This window comes from Cyprinodon tularosa, unplaced genomic scaffold (assembly GCF_016077235.1).
Source record: "Cyprinodon tularosa strain WSP-4 unplaced genomic scaffold, ASM1607723v1 ctg130, whole genome shotgun sequence".
In the NCBI taxonomy this organism is placed as follows: domain Eukaryota; kingdom Metazoa; phylum Chordata; class Actinopteri; order Cyprinodontiformes; family Cyprinodontidae; genus Cyprinodon; species Cyprinodon tularosa.
The window spans coordinates 1,903,176-1,920,460 of NW_024038115.1; the positions used below are offsets into that span (position 1 = coordinate 1,903,176).

The following is a 17,285-nucleotide window of genomic DNA, read 5'->3' on the forward strand; positions in this document are numbered from 1 at the left end:
CTTAACCAAAATCCATTCGGTTAAACCATTTGGAAATTTAAAGATCAGTCAAGCATTAATATCCTACATTTTGGATCAGGGGCTTCAGTCTTAATTAGTATCTTAAATACCAGATTGAATCCAAAATTGTTTGATCTAAAAAGTATCTCATATTTTCTTTAACATGAGAACTAAAGACAAGCTAATTAAGTCCACTAAACCTAGCATTGTGGACTTAAGTCCTCTAACTTCAGATTGTAAAATTGCATTTAACACATGCTTTTAAACTTTATATGTTAAGTTAAGTTATTGGAATCCATTTATTTAATTTTTATATATGTTCCAACACCTTGATTTAGAGAAAGCAACTAAAATACCTGGGTTAAGTAAATACAACATTTATCATTGTCAGAGGGGGCTGGTTTCTATCTCTAGCAATATTTAGGCAAAAGGTGGGGTACATATACATAGGTAGAACATGCAAAGTTCATGCAGACAGACCACAGGCCAGGAGTGAAGCCGAGGAAATGGTTGATGCAAACCACAAATGTCCCAGTCGTTGCTGCTGTGCAATTGATCATTTAAACTTGATCATTTAAAGTCTAACAAATTGAAACACTCACTTTTATGTCAAATCTGTGATCAATTTGTTGCCATATTAAATACATAACACAAAGAAAAGATTTTTCAAGATCAATTTAAAACAAATTAAACAAAAACAGGGCTGGTTTTGGTGTCATCCAGTTTGTGGAAGTAATTCACTTTCGATTTCAATTCAGTTTGTTTATATGGTGCAGATTCACAACACATGCCATGTCAGGACACTTTACAAAGACAATTCAAAGAGATCATAGTCTGATTGGTTAAAAGTCCTCTATCTTAGGTAAACCAGCTAATTGCTTTAACTCTTGAACTCTTTAGAATTCCCACACTGATCGTTCATGTACAGTAGCCGAAGTGGAGACAAGTACTACCTTTTAACAGGAATAAACCTCCAAGGGAACCAGACTCAGTGTGAGCGCCCATCTGACAAGGTGACTGGGGTGCAAGGAGACAGAAGCAGACACGCAGAAAGAAGCAGAGGAACAAAAGGAAACTGTGAACCAGCTCCACAGGCAGCCCCATCCAGGAAACACAAAGCCTGGCAGATGAGCTCCGAGCCAACTCCCATGTCAGAGGATAAAAGAGAGCACATACAGTTAGTCAAAGTAAGAGAAATGGCACTACACTAATAAACAAGCCAAGCTCAAACATCTATAAACAGAGATGTTGATGGCATCAGCACAGCTGATATTTCTTTCCTGGATGGTGCCCCAGCCAAACAGGAACAGAGGGTTGAACTAACGAATACTGCAGAATGGGAGAATAGAGATAGAATGAAGCAAAAAAGTGGTCCCTATGTCCTCCAGCAGTCTAAGCCTATAGCAGCAACATTATAGAGATAGTGCAGGATAACCTGAGCCCATTCTAACTATAAGCTTTGTCAAGAAGGAAAGTAATTTTCCTGTTTATGACATTTTAATTAAATGTGAACAATAAATAAACAGAGGAAGATCAGGAGCTGTCTTTTTTATATTTGAGAAAAAACACAGACATTGATAAAACAATAAATGTAAGAAAAATTATGTTCTGTTGATGCTGCTGCATCCACATCTCTATTATCTTCAACTTTCACATCGATGTATCCAAGATAAAATTGGGGGCGCGGTTTGGATGGGTTTCGTTTATTTCATAAGCAGGTCTCCCCATAGAGACATACATGTCTGTTATTACTTTGAAAATGATGTAAGGTCAGTTGAGATTTCAAAATTAACCTCCATTGAGAGGACGAAAACAGAGAGGGTCTGCTGTGTTGCTACTTTATTTGCCTCAGTTTGCTAGGCCAACACTAACAGCTTTTTAAAAGCTGCTTTTAAATGTAAAACAGACAAATGAACATTTCCAAGTGTAAACGTGTGTTTAAATTTGTTATGCTGTCCCTGAAAACAAACATTTCTGATGCCCATAAGTCTACGGTGAGGTTATTTTCTACTTTGTGACACTACCATTTCAAGTACTATAGAAAGGCATCTGTGGACAGTATTAATTTGCATAAACCTTAAAATGCATAAATAGCTTTCTATGCATTAGGAAATCCATAATCTTTAGCACCCAATTCTGTTCTTTTTTTAATCATGAGAGTGTTTTATATTTTCACCTTGAAAAACACGATAAATTAATCTGTATTAATCATACTTAAATATGTATGCTCCCAAAAAAGTGTTTAAAAGCATGTTTTGATTGTAGTTCACTAATAAACAGTTATGTTTAGACTTGTTTTAGTATGTTACATCAACCTACTGTATGTGTATATACCAGGTCATCTATCAGCACAAAGTTTAAAACACTCATAAAAGATTCAAAGAGTTTTAGTTGCTGGTTGAAAATAGAACAATATAACTTAGAAACCCCAAAGAACCGTCTTAAACTATCACAAACATCAGACCTACAGCTCTTGTGAAGACTGTGATGGGAAATGTTCACTAATTCCAATATTACATTTCTTCCAGGAAATACATTTCATATTCATCCAAAAGAGCAAGAGGATTAAAATCAGAAAGAAAGAAAATAATTCCATTGAGATCACATGTGCAAGGCAGATGGTAATACTTAATAACATAATAAAAGGGTTTTGCTCAACATTCTTCCTCAGAGTATTGTCTTCCCTTCTCTGCTGCTTTACACTGTTGCCTCACAAAGACACTTTTAGGGTTTAAACCCCAGGTAGAGAGTTTACACCTCTGGAGTACATGTATGGAAAGGTTATAAATTTGTTTTGAAATCTTGGGAAATTCAACACAGTGTGTTCCTATTATATGCTATATTGGGAAAACATAAAATCCCTAAATTGGGCAATTGAGAACATTTTAAACTAGAGGCAAGAGCACTATGTTTTTTTTAATGTTGCTGGAAGCTCCAGTTCTTATTTCAAAATGCTAATATAATAACAAAATACAAGAATACAAGAATACCACAAGCTACATGTTGCATTATTTTAATATAGAATCTTGTCCTAATTTCCAAATATTTTGTCATGTGCCTACATGAGAGAGCTGCAGTAAAGCTTCCTTGTAAATAAAGCTAATAGCTTGTGGCTTCTGGCCTTCTCACACCATTCGACTGATAAATGCCTCTCTAAAGAATATTCGGTTTAAAAAGAAAACAACAACAACTTTTTAATACTTAAATTACAGTTTTGTTATGTTATCAGAGAGCCGGCACATTTCTAAGTATAAGGTACAGAATCATTGTGACCTAACCTGAGCTGTTCTGATTTGCAATATTAGTTAATCAGTGGCCAGATTTAATTCTCTGCACGTCTATAGGCGCTTATTCCAAAGTCAATGAGCAGCAATTAAAAGTCAACTTAAGACTTGCAACAAGTTCTCTATGCAAATGACCTAGTGTGGTGACACATAAACATTAACTAGACTCCTCTCTTAAGACATACTTAAAAACACATTAGCATGCACTAACACACTAAGACCCACAAACACACCCACTAAATGGCTTCCGTTTTGTTCTAAATATAAAACTTGTGGATTAACGCATTGAGAATTCATAACTTGTTCTTACCAAATTATTGCATAATTAATAGTAGGTTGTTCATTCAATGAGTAATGTTGTTGGTGGAAGGGAAGCCCTTTTAAGCTGCAACCTTGCGTGTCCTTTGACAAAACAAATGCTTCCTCGTGTAGCGCAAACGCGATTGTTTTTAGATCAAAACTTGTTTTTATGCCATTAATGGTATCTCCTTTCTTTCTTTATGTAGCAGTGTGAGAGTAAAGACCGATTTTCTTTAGGCACTTTTGTCTGCAGCAATGACCCAAACAATTATCAAGATTCAATTAATTCACAGTACTATTTATTTTTCTGTCCTGCTGTCAGAACATCTGTTTGGGATCCTTGTCATGCACTAGCACAAAACTGTACAGATATTATGAAGCTATATGCAAGGTTATTGTATGCTTAAATGCATTTATGATTCATGAATTATTTGCACAGAATGCTCTTACAAATATCGATTGCAAACATTGAAGTCTCCAAAAAACAAAAAATGCACATAATGTTGATCATAAAGAAATAAGGTTTATAACCAAAGTACCAAAATAAACAAAGGGATTCTAAAGTCTGAGCTTCAACTTAACAAAATTCAGAGTCTTTGTTTATTTTACTAAAGATTAAATTATTAAGAAATAACATCTATTATCAGAAAAAAAGTGTCTGAACTAAAATGGTTAGCCAGTCAAAGTCATGTTTGCTGCAAACAGTTTAATTTCTAACAAGAATCTATTTGTTATCTGAACAAACTTGTAGTTGCTGAAATGACAAAGATTTGTTAGAATTACAGCTTGTTGAACTCATCTTGAGTTTAACTCATTTAAAGCTGGCTAATTATTGTTATTAACATCGATTGCTTCCTATTAAAATAATTATCCCTAGTTCTGGTCCTGTTTTTGCAGCAGTGGTGGCAAGCAAGTCCTACTCTTTTTTTGTTCTGGTTACTTAAACCAACTAGTCCAACCTGAGTTTGTCAACAGGAATTTGCTTTCTAATCAGATTTGTAGTTTGTCATTAACTGGAATCGCAGTTGATAAGTTTATTTGTTGTTGCTAAGACTTGCTAATGTAAGTTGTAGTTGGGAGCTAATCAAAAATGGTTATTGATTAGACTTTTTTTTACATTAATCCAAGGTTTTTTTTCCATTACAAAGTGTTGTAGGGCCTTTGTATTATGTTCTTCATTGTTTACATTTATATAAAAATAATCTTAAATAGTAAAACTCATATAGATTTTAGAGCATCACTTTTTAATCAATCAATAAAAAAAACCCAGAATAATTTAAATGATTATCAATTCTACTACTTATTGCAAGGCTGTTCTTTTATGTTTTAAATTGTTCATTCATACAAAATATTTTAAATTTAGGCTGTTATCTAGGCACTTGAGTGTTAAAATAGGAGGCTGTTATGAGGGGCTTTTCTTCAGGCTTGTGTCAGAATTTTAATATATTCATTGTCATTGCCATATCAACAATGCCATTCTTATGCTTAATCCAAACAATCTCATTCCACAACCATTATAAATAAAATGTCTCAAGAGTTTAACCATAGACTGTGGAATGAAGACAAAGTTCTTGCCATTCTGCGTGGTTTCTAAGGGATTCCACTGTGTCACGTGTGACGGTACAGCCTCTCTTTGCAGACAAAACAAAATGAGCAACACAAACATGAATGCAGCTTCCCCACCCAAGCCTCAAGGTGTCTTCTTGGTTACCAAGGACTAAAATAGAAAACACTAAGCATCATTTTATCAAACACAGAGAAAAAAAAGAAACATAATAATAGGTGAGGTCTCACTGATAAAAAGAAACTTGTGGAACGTTCTAATAAAGAATTAGGTAAACAGTATTTAAATAACAGATACAATAAACAAATACATCAAATATTCTATCAATAGCCCTCAATTACAAACAATTTAATATCTGTGTCGTAATTCATATGCCGTTACAACATTACTGCCTCTTGCCATGTCACTGTTAGAGAACTTCTCATCACTGAACAGTATTTGCACATATAACCAACTATCACTAATTTGCTATCATAAAAGTTCACTGACATGCAAGAGTCTCACTTATGAAATTATAATTTTTTTTTTTCATCAGATAGCAACATACATAGAGTGATATAACTTCATGGATATTCTAATTTATCTATGCATTTTTCATTAGATTTGGTGATTATTGGCAAAATGCCTACAGTACACTACTTAATAAAATGAAGATGAGCTTATTTTTACAAATTCCTTATATCGATCAATCACTGGGTGAGATTTGTGGTGCATGCCTAACAGCTTCCCAGTTTACAGCAGACCAAGTCAGAGACAGACTGGACAATCCTGTCACAAAATGGGTGAATGTAATCTGAGTTTTTATTCCATATGATCTTTGCTTTTGTACTCATTTGGATCAAATTTAAACTGACAAACATAAACAGCTGTAGCTTTAAACAAAAAACAGAACTATTTTTTTTTCACGTGATACTATTCTGTCACACACCCAACCATAGAGAGTATGTTATCTTTTTATGACTCTGAATCCTGAGCAAAGTTCAGCCACCCCTCTGTATGACACTTCATAACTACACATCTTTATTGCCAAATAAAATAAAAAAATTTGTTTGATTTTGATAATTTGCTCACACCAATTTGTAAAATGTCTCCATCCCAAAAGTATAAAGCCAAATTAACAACCGACGTCAGAGTTTCTTGCTGAAGTATTTGCACTCGTCAGGGTTGCTTATTGTTGCTTTTCACCTCATCTAAAGTTTGTAATCATCAACACATAATATAAAACATTCAGAAAGCAAAAGGAAGTTTTAAATAATGCTCATATTTAATAACAACATAAAAAAAAATAATTCAAACCAACCTTATTATATTTGCTAGATTATTCCCTCATTAATCATTTGTGATGAGCCACATTCGTTGGTTATTTGAATGTAATCTTCCAAGTTAGACGTAGGTTTGATTACTACTTGACCTGTTAAAAAAGTCACGAATGCAGAGCCCTTCTAACAACAGGAAGTGGGCTAATGTAACCAAAAAAGATAACATGACCTTACCATAAGAAAACCATAAAAAACAGGCAAATTATAATTTTTATATATTTGACTAAATAATGAGTTATAAAGCCAAGTCTTTGAACCTCGACTGTAACACAGTGAAACAGGGGTGTCATTTCAAGAGTCACCAAAAATTACTCTAAAGGGACACCAACACCTCTTCAGGTGGTTGTAACATGCATCTTAAACAACGTAGGCCTCACTTGCCTCACCAAGGTCGGTGTGAATTATTCTGGAGACAGTTAAGGAAGAGGTTGTGTGGACAGACCAAACAAAGCTTAAACCTTTTGAATGGTTTGCTGATATAATAAAAGGACCCATTGGCACACAATTTAATTCAGAGATGCAGCTGGTTGCAATTTATTTTTAACATTGAACCAGTTACGTTTGAATTGCTATTTCCACCTAAAAATATAACATATCATTTTATTTTTATTTTTACTCAGGTTATTTTTGTCGGATTATGTACTTTAATGTATTATCTAAAACACTTAAATCTGGCAAAATTGAAGAAAACTATATTCACTACACTGTAACAACTGAACTGAAGGTGTAATTAAGGCAGTTTAATGATTAGAGGCTTGTGGAAAGACATTTACAGCAATGACCAATCTAGTAGCAGCTATTTCTGTTTTCTAATGGTGATGGGACTAGAGTCGGACAACATGCATCCATTCAATTCGTCCCATTCCTTTTTTAGTCATATGGTTTATTGTTAATCATTAAACAGACACACACATTTCTTGCCCTATAACACACACTCACACCCTTCTTTCCCCCCATGGTTTTGTGGCAGGCGTTGGTCTATAAAAGCTGCACCTAGTGGAAGCCAAGAGAGCAAAGCACAAACTCCATCAGCAAGCAACTTCCAGACATTCCCACACACACACACACACACTCACAAAGTCAGACACAGATAAGTGCAGGACTGTAATACGCAACACTCCGTCTTCCTGGGATATGAACACTCTCATCATCATTTCTCTGCTGTGCATCGGTAAGTCTAGACTTGTACTTAAATTCTCTATTTGCAAGAAATTAAATTAGTAATGTAAAGGGAGGAGAAGAGTACTAAAAAATGTGAATCTGCGGGTAATGACTTGTCAGGGAGGAATAGAGAATTTCAGGTATTTTTGGTAAAAAAAAAAAAAAAAAAGGTTGGTGAAATCATACCAACAGAAGTAAGTACATTTGATATGTCATTGTGTTTTAAATAACTTATCAATCTTATTTGTTGAATGCTGTCCTTAAGAGGAGTCATTTATTTTTTTTAATGTGTACTAATTTAGCCCATTCAGCACTGCTCTCATTATTAGAAATATTACAGTGGAGACATTTGAAGAAGGACTTAAGGCTTCCGTTTACAGACAATTTGTAATATATTTCTATTTATTTGTGGGTAATGATATTCTAAGGGACAAAATGCAGTCAGTATTTTTTTAGATATTTTTATTGGAAAGCACAATCATTATCCTGACCTTTCTGAGCTACAACAGCTTCATCTCTTTCAGACTTTGTTACACTTAGCCCATGATGCTACGATTATGCTTGATAGAAAAAGCAAGTCTATCAAGCTTAGACTGGTAAAGCACCTCATTTTCACTTTTTATTTTATTTTTACTGAGATTTTAAAATTTGAAGTTCTTAACTAATAGAAAACAAGTGACAGACTTCACTTTACTCTAGCGGCTAGAGTATGAAATCAAAATTAAATGTTCAGATTCAGATCGTGTAAATAGAGTCCAATTCAACTGATAACATAACGCCAGATGGTAATTGGTTATCTATCTTAGAAAGCCCAGCAAACTGTGCTGCCTCATTGGCATGCAGAAATCCCATTAAGCAGGATAGGGGCTTAGAGCAAAAAAAAACGCTAAATACAAAAAAGACACACAAAAGAAGTACTGCACCAGAGGTCCTTTCCATACTCTGAAAAGAATGAAATTTCAATAAGTAATTTTTTTCTTAAAATACGTGCATTTTCTCTTGAATTGAGGAGATAAGTGAGACACTTTGCCAATGGAACAAGACAATTTACATTTAAAGTAAGAAAAAAACAATTTTATTTTCTTATTTAAAGTGAATATTATGAAATTTTCTTATTTGAAGAGTAAAAATACTCATTCCATGGGCAAATAATCAGATTTAACTGCTAATTAAGGCTAAATACACCTAATTTAAGAATTTATTACTTCTTTCTAGATTGTTTTTGCAGTGTAGAACAGAAAAAATAACAAGCTTGAATACAACACTAGCTTTATCAATGTCTCCAGGTTGGAAAGGGACACAGCTACAGACTAGAGACATTCTATTGAAACGGAGAGTACACATAATGGTAAATGGCTTATACTTATTGTTATATCAAATATGAATACCCCAAAGTGCTTTACTCTGCTCATTCACTCACATATTCAGGCACTGATGTTTGTAAGCTACATTGTAGCCACAATGTATTGAAGCAAGACTTGCTGTTGGTGAGCAGAGGACAGAAAGACTGAGAGGGACAGAGCAGTGGCTCAAACCCCTACCTCTTTTTTTCACCATCAACCATTTCCATCAATTACTTCTTTCATTTTAGAAACAGCTGAACTCAGAGGCCATAGAACAGAATAACAGAATAGCATTTTTCAGCTATGTTAAGTATAGCAAAGGTTAATGTCAGCTTAAATAGTGTTCTGTTCAGTAAAGAGATATTGATGAAAACAAATATCATGGGTCTGGGGTACTCTCTTTGGGGAGAAAAGCACAGAGAAAATAAAATTAAATGGCAGCAAAATGCAAAGCTTGCAATTACGGACTACATTTGCTTTATTATACTGTATTATAATAGTTTTTTCTTTTATTTTCACCTAAGAAAATAATGTTTTTGGTTGTTTTCAATTTAATTTTACCTCTTTTTTACCTAATATGTGTTTATGTTCCATTCTGGGTTTTTACAGTTGTCTGCAGCAATCTGGGTGCTCAGGGATCTGAGGACACATATTCTGGGGAGTTAGCCAGAGTGACAACTGGTCCAGCCTCCGGGGAGGGACACCTTCGTTCACTCAACGACGATGATGAGCTGGGAGTAGAAGAACTTTCAGGAGGAGACAATGAAAACGTGATCCACCATGGTAAGAGACAATAAATACGTTTCTGTCTTTGAATGACATACATTCCCCATTAGATGTTTTCCATAGTCAGTTAGTTGATAACATTTAAAAATCAGAATGAAATGAAATATTTTCTGTCCACTTTTACAATTTCCTGTTGAACCTACTGTTTTCGCTTACAGAGCTGCATGCTGATAAAGATGAGAGGAGAAAAAAGAAAGGGAAAGGGAAGAGGAAAAACAAACAAAGAAACAAAATCACAACACCTCTCAACCCTGATCACACAGTCATAACAAGTGGGCACACATCCGCTCTCACTTCAACTCAAAATCCCTGCACCTCTACACACCTGGGCTTCTGCATTCATGGCTTCTGCAAATACATGGAGGGTCTGAGAGAACCAGTGTGCATGTGAGTACAGCTCAGTTTTACTTTGTATTTTTTTAGGTTAGTGAATGTAAAACCCATTTAAAAGCATTTAAATGTATCCATTGAGTGATCTGTTGTTTATTTTGTAGATGTATGAAAGGTTACGATGGAGCGCGTTGTGGCATTCAAACCTTGGGGGCAGTCAAACCCGCTCAGAGTGACAACACGGAGCTGGTACAGACAGTGCTGGTGGTCATTGCAGTCGTGCTTTCAGTCATCAGCTGCTGTGCCATCCTCCTAATGATCTGTGTTCAGTAAGTTTGAAAAAGTCATACTTAGACAAATCCTAGCAGACAAATGCAACATTTGAATGGGGATGTTGCCACATCTGTTTTTCAGTGCATGAACCTGAAAAACAAATCATTATATATTCTTGTAAAAAAAAAACTGCTGGTAATATAAATTTCTTACAAACAAGAGTTAAAGGAAGAATTTTAGCTCAGTGTTTTTAGAAACGATCAGCAGACAAATTGAAGTTGTGAATAAATATATAAAGAAAAAAAGCCTAAATACTTAACAAAATAATTTAAAAGATGTATCAAAAACCTAGAAGTTTGAAACCTTTAACAAAGGGAAAAATACAAACCCTTCATTTCAAATTTCTTCATTAAGGGCAAATAGGACTCACTATTGGCCACTTGAATCCATATTTTAGGTTTTTGAATGCTAACCAGACATAGTTTAATCTATTTTAAATGTTTTTGTGCAAATTTTCTAATTTTCCACTTTTTTTGGGGGGTAAACTCACAACACTGCAACCAGTTAATATGGAAACCTGGATATTAACACCGTTGTTGCTAAGTGAATCCCTTTAAAATCTATTTTTGATGAGACATAAAAAAGATGGGATTCCTCTGGCATAAAACAAAAAAAAAGTTTTTGACTCCCTCGAAACTATAATAGGGGAAGATTACTGGCTGCCATCCACACCCATGAGATCCCAGCATAACACACATTACAATCCAGACATTTGGCTCAGAAACACTTCCTGGCGTATGAACACAGTACCGAATGAAAAAGCACTCCAACACGCCCCAACACACCCACACTAAACAAGTATTGCTCACCAAACTTCAAGGATGGAGTTTTCCAGCTTCCGTGACTTGTAGTGAAATTTATAATTTCACCATAAATAAGTGTCACAACAAACCATTAGTCATGCTGAAATCCAGATTAAGATTGCTTAGAGTCCTTGTGTGACAAGTCCTAGAGTTCCTTGTCGATATTTAACCCGGTTGTAATGATCCAATGATTGCTGGCTGGCAGTAATCCCAGCTATTGCACAGCCAAGCCATAAATGATCTACAGAAATGAATAGCTTCATCAGATGGGATTCAAAGAGAAAGCAAAGGCTATTTCTGAGAAATAAAAATACTTCCTTAAGTTTCATTTTTAATCGAGACAGGGCAAAATAAATATTCGGTTGCACAATACTATCCACTCAAAATGTTGCAGAGACATTTAGGTTTATTTAGGATCAACTAAATTCATAGAATACAGAACCTCTGCAATCATCTCACTGTCATAAGAGCAGGAATGTGTTTTTCAGTTTGTTTTCGCTTTGACCACTCTGATTGTGAATGTCATTTACAGTTACAGGTCCCATAAAAACTTCCTGGCCTCTTACATTGGAACTGGGTCAGAGCAGGAGAAACTCCAGAAACCCGTTGGGGATGTTGTGGTGTGATGACATCAAGTTACAAAGAGGTGTGTTTCACTGAGCTTTTGGCCTGTTTTTTGTGCAAGCTTAGGTGTATTTACAGAGTTTTACTTTGGGAGATTTAAAGCAATAGCAGTGCATAAATGTAAAGTAGATAATACATATTTTTCAGTAATGCTTATATACAATAATATCTAAAATGTTAGGCACTCATTTTGAATGCTGATTCCTTTATTCAGATGTGCCTTAAACATAACCTGACTTGTGAAAACAGCATACAATAGAAATTATTAGTAATGCATGTGAAATGGATTATTAGACTGTGCTTTTTCTTGATTAAATAAATGGAACAGTGTTACTTTTATTTAATCAAGAAAAAGCACAGTCTAATAATCCATTTCACATGCATTTCCAGTATCTAGTCTTCATGAGGAGAGGTATGAGAAAAGTTATTGAGAGACCGTATTTGGAAGGCTACAGCATGTTACCTATTTTATGCCTTAACACATATTATACAATAGTCAGTCAATTGAATTAAGCATGGACTTTAGGGGTTTGCAGCAGAAATACCAACAAGTGTATCTTGCAGGTGTAACTGGAGCCAAATCTAGAACCAACAAAGTTTTGAATAATTTGATTTTATGCAATTATTAACGTTTTAGATTGGTAATTTCAATAAATAAATGAACAAATAAAGTGTGCATAATTCTCCATTCATTTCACAGTTGTCCAGTATTTTGTGTTGGAGCATCGCATAGAATGTCAAAGAATTCTCCAATGAGTGTCAATGTAATAAATCTAAATACATAAAAAAAATTAAAAGATGTATCTATACCTTAAAATGTGCTGATAGAAGGAAGTTAAGACTTTAGTAGTTTTATGCTGTTACATATTCCTATTTATCTGTTAGGCTATAGCTCCTATTATTGCTTTGCTACTCCTTTTTTACTGCAGAGTTACAGAGTCAAATTAAAAGAAAAGCTAAGGAGGGCAGCTGGAGTTTAGTTCTTGGGTTCAAATAATTGAAAACAGACCTTTATCAAACTGTAACCATGTTATCCTGTTTGTGTTTTCATTAATTCATTTCAAAGGTCTCTGGTATTTCTGTTTCAACTCTTGTCACATGACTTTTAAGCTAAACAGAAAGGAGTGGCAAGTGGGGGAAACTATACACTGTTGTTTTTGTTGTGAATATGCAGCCTGCTGCATCATGCAAAAGGGGAACTATGCAAATTAGTCTGCATAGCATAGGGTGTCTCAGTATATGCTGTCTTTGCAGAGCATACTAATAATAAAGAGAAACCACATATCAGATCATGCACATTTACCAGTGTATGCACAATAACAGTACTGACACACTTATTGTGCACATCCTGATCTTGCACGCCAAAATAGATACTGCAATCTATGTATACATGTGTTAACTTGCCTCTTTAGGATTAGTTTCCTCTTGTTTTCCTCTAAATATTTGTTTTACTTTTTTCCACAGACAAGTGGCCAATTAAAAGAAGAATCCAGTGACCCAAGAGAGAAATAGACGTACAAAACTGCGCTAATTAATTTATTTAGAGTGAATATTTATTGCTTATAAACTATACCTGTGTTTGTTGAATTTATTTTTAAGATGTCATGTTTAAATGAATGCTGAGCATTCAACCTTTTATTTTCTTTTTTTTTTTTGTAGGTTTGGTTTTATTTATTGCACTTCATTTGTTTTAGGTCAAAAAACTCAAAATGCATCAAACTCTTGAAAAGTGCTTAAATTTGATTTTGAATAAATTACCTAAGTATTTCTTTGTCCACTTATCTTTTGTCTAATGTCTTGTTTACATTCCTTTCTATGAAGTCATTACATGTGTCATCAGACCACTCACAAAAACACAACAGTCTTGAAGCTAGATGTTCAGTGGTGTTGTGCATGTTTACCAGAAGATTATAAATATATTAAATAACTAGAACGGGAAGATATAGTTAATTAATAGGTAATTTAAATCAGGGGTACAACTAATTAATTATTATCAGTTGTATGATTATAACTGTAATTTGCTTACTGACCAGGGTTCTTAGTCTCTTACATAAATGGATGGACTTCCGGATCAGCTGTTTAAAATCCACTTGCTTTCGCTAATAATAATAACAGGGGGTAACGAGGGGCAATTAGCCTCTCACTACCACCTCTCGATCAGGAATCTTGAGGTCAGGAGTAAAATCAAATTCAGTTGGCCCTCCTGAGGTGTTTGTGGGCAAATCCTCCTGCTGGAGCAGAGCACATGTCCAAAAAGGGAGTTTGACTTCTTCTTCCAGATTGACGAGTCCGACCGGCGCCATATCTCAGTGTTGAGTCTGACATGTGGGTTTTGGAGCAGTTAGTGAGCAGTTAGATCACATCAGAGCATCAGGCCATACGATGTACAAACATACCTCGTGAGCTGTGAACTTTTAAACCCTGCAGTTTCATCTTACAGTTTGAACTGAAGCTGAGTACAACCATTGAAAATATCATACAGTTGATGCCTAGCCTTAGGTCGACCAGAGCTGGATTAGCTCTCCTTTGCTGCAGCAGGTGGCTCTTATGACAAGGTTTGAATCGCAGGAAAAGGCAGTCACAACGATCAGCTCCTTCTGAATCATAGGAAAGGTAGTCTGACTTGGTCCAGCAAGCACAAACCTCTCTGGAGGGATTTGGTTGCTACTTAGTGTAGCTGTCAGCTGGGAAGTGCCTAGTTTGGCCTTTAGCAGGTCGTAGGCCACTTGAAACAGGAAGCTGAATGGGAAACATGTCCTTAAAAACTCCTTCGTATCGGTGTGCCTTCATCGCTGAAATATTATGTGGACAGTGGACAAAAATAACCCTGAGGGAGATTCTAAGAAAACACGTCTCAGATTCAAATAAAGACCAAACCCATAAAAAAGAAAGACAGTTGTTTGTAATAATTTAAATCACATTCAAATACACAGTAAATTATGTTACTAGATTTGTCCAGATTTTTAAATGTTCCAGTGTTTCCAGTGTTTTTATTTTATAATTCCAGTGTGTTTTGTGTATTTACGTATTTTTCATCTTTCTGCTTTCCCCTTTCAGGGGTAGTCACAGCAAGTCGTCTGCATCAGTTACCCTTATCTAAATACATAAGCAGGTTTTTTATGAATTTAGATATTCAAACAAGCAAAAACCAACCAAACAAAATTAAAAAAAGTGACAGGTAACTGGGGCAATACTTCCTTCTGACTGAGTGATTAGTAATATTTTGAAAAGGGGATAAGTATATTTGAGTATCATCTTAATAAGGTTGAACAGTTTTCCTTAATTTAGCTGTTTTAATCAAAATAACACCAATAAATTAATGGAAAATATCAATAGCAGAGTCTCCTTGGGCAGTTCCCTCAACCTCATGATTCCTGTTTGCTCTGAGATGCACTGTGAGCTGTAAGGTCTTATATAGACAGGTGTGTGCCTTTCCTAATCAAGTCCAATCAGTTTAATTAAACACAGCTGGACTCCAATGAAGGAGCAGAACCATCTCAAGGAGAATCAGAGGACATGGACAGCATGTGAGTTATATATGAGTGTAATAGCAAAGGCTCTGAATACTTATGACCATTCGATATTTCAGTTTGTGTATTTTAATAAATTTGCAAACATTTCTACATTTTTTAATTTTTCTGGCAAGATGGGTTGCTGAGTGTACATTAATGAGAAATTCCCCACAACCCAGTGGGAATTGAGAAGACAGAGCCGACACACCAAACACGCAGCTAGCTGTTATAAACTAAATATTAATGTAATTTATTGTCCCATATTGTGCTTTTCCCAAGGTGCATAGTCACATTATATTGCCTTCACAAGTGTCAGGTTGTGTAGAGGTGTGGAGGTTTATGAGGACCCAGATGCAGAGATGAGGAAGCAGAGATGAGTTTGCAGGTTTAATGTAAAACCCAAAGAAAAAGGGGCAGAAATCCAAAAATCAAAAATACAGAAAAGCAAAAAAAAAGAAAAGGAGATGCCACTGAGAATCCCACGCAGGTATCTGAGTAACAACAAATCAACAAGAAACCAGCAATGATGGACTGCAGAGGTGGCGTATATGTGGAGAACAGAACAAAGAATGGGATAATGAGCTGCTTTGGAGCAGGTGTCAATGGAACTAACTAGACGGGGCCAAGGGGAAAGGAAAACAGGCACAAGGGGGCAACAAAGAATAGCTCGAGAAATACAAAACTGCATGAATAACATAAAATTCAAAAGAAACCAATGAACAAGAAAACCCAGAATAACATAAATCAAAGTGGAACTGAGAACTTATAAATAGGATTATAAACAATAAGCATCTGAACCTGACAATCTGCTATGATTTTTGCTTATTTGATGAGTGAGGAATCGAAGCATTTGTACTGTTGCTACAGGCATGTGAAGATTCCTAATCTCCTTATATAGTTATGGTTTTAACTAGAATGCTCTGCTTCATATATACAGATTTTAGATATTTTCAATGGCCCGGTCTTATTAAAGCACCTTTTGAAGTCAGCAGACTTCAAAGCACTTCACATTGCATTCAGTTATTCACCCACTGACGATGGCAATCAACATTGTAGTCACATCTGCCCTTTTGACGTACTAACAGAAGCGAGACTGCTGCTGTACACAGTACCCTCTGAACATCACCAGTAGGCAATGCAGGAAAGTGTCTTGTCTAAGGACACAACAACAGAGTGACGAAACTGGCAGGGCAAACGCCTACTTCCTATGCACTGTAAGTCAATATTTTATATATGCATATTCTGCCAAAAGTATTTGGCTCACTTGCGATCAGTTCTGTTGCTCACTAAACCTTATTTTTTATTAGATGTGATTTTTCAAATCACATTAAACTTAATTCACATCTGTGGTTTAATAAAGTTTTTTTATCTGCCTGTCCCTACACAAAACCCTCCTCAAGCACACTTAAGTTATAAAGCAGATTGGTTGTCTAATCATTTTAATGGTTCAACTGTCATCACAAAGAATGTGTACTTAAAAAGGCCTACAAAGACTGACTCAGTTAACCAAATACATCAACATCCAGTTGCCTTTATTTAACAAGGTTTGACAATGTGTTTGCTTTGTGTTGCGTCACTAAGGGGAAAAAAGGCAAGGTGAGGCAAGGCGAGGTGGGCATCAAACACAAGGTGATGCAAATCCAGGTAAACAGTTATACCAATATTACGTTGTTTTGTGTGATCTGGATTGGGATGGTAGAGGTGGAAAATAAAACATGCTAAAAAATGGCGTCAAAACACTCACTGCATTATCTGTGTCTCAAAATCAATTAATTTGGGTGTGTCGAGCTTTGGAAGTTTCGATGGCCTTGAGGTGGGCCTTCAACCTTTTGTGGGTGACCATGGAGACAGTGAAAACACACAGGGACATGGCTGGACAGTAATAATTCAAGAGGAGCACAAATAAAGGACATGCTGGAATTTCAT

General features: G+C 35.4%; 1 protein-coding gene across 1 annotated transcript; it reads left to right on the plus strand.

Annotated features, from left to right (window-relative positions):
- Window positions 1–7,469: 7,469 nt before the first annotated feature.
- areg (amphiregulin) lies at window positions 7,470–13,628 on the plus strand. The gene is made up of 6 exons (XM_038277351.1): window positions 7,470–7,638; window positions 9,581–9,754; window positions 9,916–10,144; window positions 10,252–10,416; window positions 11,756–11,869; window positions 13,312–13,628. The coding sequence occupies exons 1-5, from the start codon at window positions 7,602–7,604 to the stop codon at window positions 11,847–11,849; spliced, it is 699 nt and encodes a 232-aa protein (XP_038133279.1). The 5' UTR covers window positions 7,470–7,601; the 3' UTR covers window positions 11,850–11,869; window positions 13,312–13,628.
- Window positions 13,629–17,285: the final 3,657 nt, after the last annotated feature.

Bases quoted from the DNA above. Each gene is read 5' to 3' on its own strand.
- areg (XM_038277351.1), top strand. From the start codon at position 7,602: ATGAACACTCTCATCATCATTTCTCTGCTGTGCATCG. The intron at 7,639-9,580 runs GTAAGTCTAGAC...GGGTTTTTACAG, and splicing joins CATTTCTCTGCTGTGCATCG to TTGTCTGCAGCAATCTGGGT. The intron at 10,145-10,251 runs GTGAGTACAGCT...TTTATTTTGTAG, and splicing joins CTGAGAGAACCAGTGTGCAT to ATGTATGAAAGGTTACGATG.